The sequence below is a fragment of the Ahaetulla prasina genome, chromosome 2, assembly GCF_028640845.1.
Source record: "Ahaetulla prasina isolate Xishuangbanna chromosome 2, ASM2864084v1, whole genome shotgun sequence".
Taxonomy (NCBI): domain Eukaryota; kingdom Metazoa; phylum Chordata; class Lepidosauria; order Squamata; family Colubridae; genus Ahaetulla; species Ahaetulla prasina.
Window position 1 is genome coordinate 268,639,545 of NC_080540.1, and position 5,527 is coordinate 268,645,071.

Genomic DNA, 5,527 nt, shown 5'->3' on the forward strand with positions numbered 1-5,527 from the left:
AACATTATATGATTTTGCTTAGCCAGTTTCTTTATTTTGAGTTTACCTTTACAAGCTCCTTTGAAAGAGGCTGTTTTAAAGAACAGTTGAAATTATTTAATATTTTGGGAGCCCACAATAATTCTAAAAAAAGTTATATGACAAATTGGAAGCAGGTTTTCAGGCTGCTATGTAAAAATGCATTCGCCAGATTCTGAAACAGTTTTCAGCTCATTTATGCCACTCATTTATGCTCATCCAGGACTTTAGAGATAGAATATTGGTAACACAGCCATGTCCATCCTCTGACTCTGTCTTCTTCATTTGCTGCTACAAATTAGATTTCTGCAAGGCATTAATACAAAACAAGCTGGCTCAGGAAGAAGCCTGAGGTTCTTAGGATACTTTTAACTTATTTGACCAATCTTAGAATTAGTTTTTTAATATGTTTTAATTTTTGTTTATGTCCATGTTGTTTTTATCTTGGCTGTAAACCACCCTGAGTCCTTCAGGAGAAGGGCGGTATAGAAATCGAATGAATGAATGAATGAATGAATGAATGAATGAATGAATGAATGAATGAATGAATGAATGAATGAATAAATAAATAAATAAATAAATAAGCAAGCAAGCAAGCAAGCAAGCAAGCAAGCAAGCAAGCAAGCCTAAATTAGATCTATTTCAGTTAGAACTTATTTTTGTTTGTGAAATGGTATATTTGATCCAAAAGCCAATCCCTGAATTTCTATCATAAGCTTAAAACTTTAAGTAGAATTAGGATTCAGGCATAGAGAAGAAATAGGAGGTGTAAGCATAAAAAGATCCTGGTGGACATATTATAATTATTAAAGCAAGTATTATGAGATTTAAAAATAAAAGTATATCCAGATAAACAGCTTAGGTATTAGTTGTGGCAATGTTGTTTGGCACATATTTTATAAAAGATCAAATCACAGATTCTGGGAACATTACTTGGAAGAAGCACAAAGGAAGAAAAAAAGTTTAAAAGACCTACATATCTGATAGGAAGCATTTTCAATTAGGCTGTAAACAGTCTATGGTCCCACCTGTAAACCTGATTTACCAATTGGAGAAATCAAAAATCACTTCTCAGATCTCTACTCTTTAAAGAAAAGAATCCTTTAGGTAAGATCCTTTATAGGATTTCTTTGTTAATCATAACTATATTCTAGGGGGAAATGTGACTTGCCTAAAATGATCCCAAAATGCAGGACCAGGTCATATTCCCAGCTACAGATGCTCGTCCGACAACTTTTTTTTTTACCGTGTCATTATGATGTTGCCTTCATCTCATTTTCAACCCCTGAATGATAGTCTTAAGTCATTCTCAGCTGTACCTGTGTTAAAGTAATATTTTCCGCTTCTGACTTCATCCAAGATCAGCCTTAAGGTGGATTTATTTATTTTATTATTTATTTATTTAATTAAACTTTTATACCGCCCTTCTCCCGAAGGACTCAGGGCGGTGTACAGCCTTCATTTAAAACAATTAATATACACACTAAAATAACAGTTAAAAAACTTATTCAATAAAAGGCCGAAATTAAAACCGTCCAATTGACCCTATAAAATACCCAATAAAATTACAATTAAAAATTTAAAATTTAGAGTTTAAAAATCAGGCCAGTCCTGCTTGGATAAATAAATAAGTTTTCAGTTCCCGGCGAAAGGTCCGAAGGTCAGGCAATTGGCGCAAACCGGGGGGAAGTTCGTTCCAGAGGGTAGGTGCTCCCACAGAGAAGGACCTTCCCCTGGGGGCCGCCAGCCGATACTGTTTGACGGACGGCACCCTGAGAAGACCCTCTCTGTGAGAGCGTACGGGTCGGTGGGAGGCATATGGAAACAGCAGGCGGTCCCGTAAGTACCCGGGCCCTAAGCCATGGAGCGCTTTGAAGCTGGTAACCAAAACCTTGAAGCGCACTCAGAAGACCACAGGTAGCCAGTGCAGACTGCGCAGGAGTGGTGTTACCCGGGAGCAACGTGATGCTCCCTCAATCACCCGCGCAGCTGCATTCTGGACTAGCTGAAGTCTCCGAGTGCACTTCAGGGGTAGCCCCATGTAGAGAGCATTGCAATAATCCAGGCGAGAAGTGACGAGAGCATGAGTGACCGTGCATAAGGCATCCCGGTGAAGAAAGGGGCGCAACTGGCGGACCAGGCGAACCTGGTAAAAACCTCTCCTGGAGACGGCCGTCAAGTGATCTTCAAACGACAGCCATCCATCCAGGAGAACGCCCAAGTTGCGCACCCTTTCCGTTGGGGCCAGTGACTCGCCCCCAACAGTCAGCCGCGGTTGCAGCTGACTGTACCGGGATGCCGGCATCCACAGCCACTCCGTCTTGGATGGATTGAGTCTGAGTCAGTTCCTCACTCATTACACTACTTTGGAAAGAAGTCAGGTGACTGAAGTAACTGGGAACAGAACTCAGAGGGTCAGGATTGGGATAAGAAAGCAAAATCCAAACCCAGCATAGTTTTCTGCTGACACAAGGATCGGTGGATAACATTATAAAATGTAGAAGTGTGATCACATACTTATTCCCACTTCTAATAATCTAGAATCCCTACAGAAGATATCTAATAACACAAATTGCCAAAGAGAAGAGTGGTAAGACAAGGCAACTTCCCATTTAGTTTTGAATTTTTGCTCTAAGTGAGAATGTAATAACCACAAAGTATGAAGGGGATTTATTACCTACCTCACCCCCTTTGGTCTACTATCAGTTGTATCTTTTCTATTTTTGAAGATGGGGGGGGGTTAGTTGTAATTGGTGTATGAACTTCTTTTAGGTTAGATCAGGGGTGTCAAACTCATGGCCTTTGGGCCAGATGTGTTGTGCTGGCCACGCCCGCCCCCGATTTAGCGAAGGGGGAAAAAGTCACAATACGTTATGTGATGACATGACACCACGAGTTTGACACCCCTGGGTTAGATGTCACCTTGAAGTTATGTGTCAGTATTCATCTCTGGAGACAGGGCAGGTAGGATAAGACAAACTTGGAATAACCACAATATAAACTGAAGGGCCCCTTTAGGACCAGAAAGTCCAGAGTCTGCAGTAGTTTAACTATGTTAATGTAAACAAAGTTCTTGTGTAACAAATAGGAACATTCAGCCTGGAACACTTTTATAAATATATCCTTTTCCAGGCTATTTCAGAACTGGTCTCCTATGTAATGGAACAAAGCCACAACACTGCAGAAGATACCTCTACTAATGAATTTTCTGTCTCTCCTTGCCAGCCCAATCACTCTGAAATTCCTGCATCTGAGGATGACAAAGCTGGCGCAACGTTACTTTTCTCTGGAATCTTTTTGGGGGTTATAGGAATCACCTTCGCTGTGATTGGATGGGTGAAATATGAAGGAGTCATTCACTTTGAATGAACTCGATTGCTTGGTCCCACTCTGCTTTTAATGGGTGTGACATTTCTGCTGATTGCTGTGTTCAAATTTAAAATATTCTTCTGCAACACTTGCAACCAGAATGAAGAAAGCTCACTTGGCACTGAAAGAACATATCATGGGCTTTACGCTGGAATTAGGTAGCCCATCACTCTTCATGGAACAGGTGCAATGGTTCCTTACCTGCCTTCTCCAACCCAGGAAAGGGTTGCTACCAATTCAACCAATTGGCAGCAAGTATTGAGCCATTCTGAATTTCTCCCTGACTCTACATCAATAATTCCTATTCTTAATCATCCTCATTCTGATAATGTCACTCTCATGGGCAGCTCAGCTTTTTCAGAAGAGAATTATTCTGCTTATCTTACAGTGGACACCATAAGTGAACGGTAAGTTATTTGGAGTTATTACACTTCAGGGCAAAACTACAAGATCCAGGTAAAGGTATTAAGGAAGTAGAGTCGGTATCATTCCTTGGGTAAAATTCCAGTTACTGCTTTAAGTGAAAGTATTGTCCGAAACTCTACAGTTTCACAGCTTATTGCTATTCCGCTTAAGTAATTCACTGACATGCAGCATTAATTTTCCAAGTGTTGGTGTTTTTCTCAAGTACACTTCTCTCTTATCTTGAAAGAACTTTCTTTTCGGCTAATGTGCATAATAATTTTATCAGGATAAAGGGAGTGGATTACTGGGTATATATTTTCACAACCTGATCTTCATGGGTTTCGGACCCAGAGTTTATTTTTGGAGCTTTGAAATATACAAAGTAAAGAGAAGGTTGCATTCTACGCACTAAACAATTCTACCCTCCAATTTTCTTATAATAATAAGTTGGACCTTTTCATTTTATGGTGCAACAGTGTATTTCAATATGATCTGAATCCTACTTAACTGATGTTTGGTCATATATTGAATTTGCTGAAATAACTAAGGTACCAGCTGTTAAATAACACATTTTCAAACAAAAGCATAAGGTTAACAATACTGAGACACACTAATCTCTATTGACCTTTCTGCATCATCAAGCTTTTGTACAGTAAGTGCACATTTGTCTCTCACTTGCATTTTGCAGGGAGAAATGCAGGCACATTTTGGACATGCATATAAAACCTGCCCTAAGTACAAATGTCCAAGACCCCCTGCCTGTTCCCATCATTCTAGATAGCAAAATACATTTGTGATATGTTTTAAAATACCTCTTTTTATTCATATCTCCTTTGTTTCTTTTGCTGGTTGTTGCATCTTATAAAATGCCTCTCTCCCCGTTCATCCACCCATCACATTTCTAGGTCAGTTAACAGTCTTGTGGAACCTGAAGAGATGTTGGATGAAGATCTTTGCAATGATTCCTTACCTCCTCCTTATGAGAAACTATTTCCACCTTTGCCATAATCAGACCTGCTTAATATATCCATAAAGACTGTGTCTACTTCGATAAGACCACCAACATACTTATATAACTTTAATAATTATAAATAACATACATGAATTTTACTGACAATTATTTTGGTTGAAAAGAGTGGTTCATTCATCAGGCAGCTGAACTAAATGCAAGCGGACATATTCCTTCTAAGTGTGTAACGTTTTGCATTTGATTCCATCTCTAAAATCAGCCAGCCTTTCCAGTTCACCTACTGCCCCTGCCCCCTGGGTTCTTGAATAATATGCAAATAGATATTCAGTTTTTATTTAGACCTGGGCTAAGTGTGAAATTCAGATTTTTTTTAAAAAAATAGTCTGAGGAATGACTAGTGCTTTTCACCCCAAGAAGATGTCAAGAAGCAGGAATGAACACCTGGGGATACTGTTTTCTTTTTTAGGCTTTACCAAGTCAGCAAATGGAGAATCAGAGACAAGATAATACAAGTTCAATTACTATTGTAGCAGTTCTTGAGCCAAATGGAAGGATGGAACAAGAGACAACCCATCAGTTAAAGGCATTATTTTAAAAAATTGTACTTAAAATGCACAGCAATCAATGCCAGACTGATATTAGAAAAGCTCTGTCTAGAGATCCAGAACATCAGGCAGACAAAAATAAGTTGAAGATTAAGAGCTGAGCAAGCAGGACAGGATGACTAATGAAAATTTGCCCCAGTAGCTGCTCAACGAAGACCAC

General features: G+C 39.4%; 1 protein-coding gene across 1 annotated transcript; it reads left to right on the plus strand.

The window, feature by feature from the left end:
- The first annotated feature begins 3,177 nt into the window (after window positions 1-3,177).
- Window positions 3,178-4,800, plus strand: TMEM174 (transmembrane protein 174). The gene is given in 2 exon segments (XM_058168089.1): window positions 3,178-3,794; window positions 4,698-4,800. Coding segments are annotated over 2 exon segments (720 nt in total).
- Window positions 4,801-5,527: the final 727 nt, after the last annotated feature.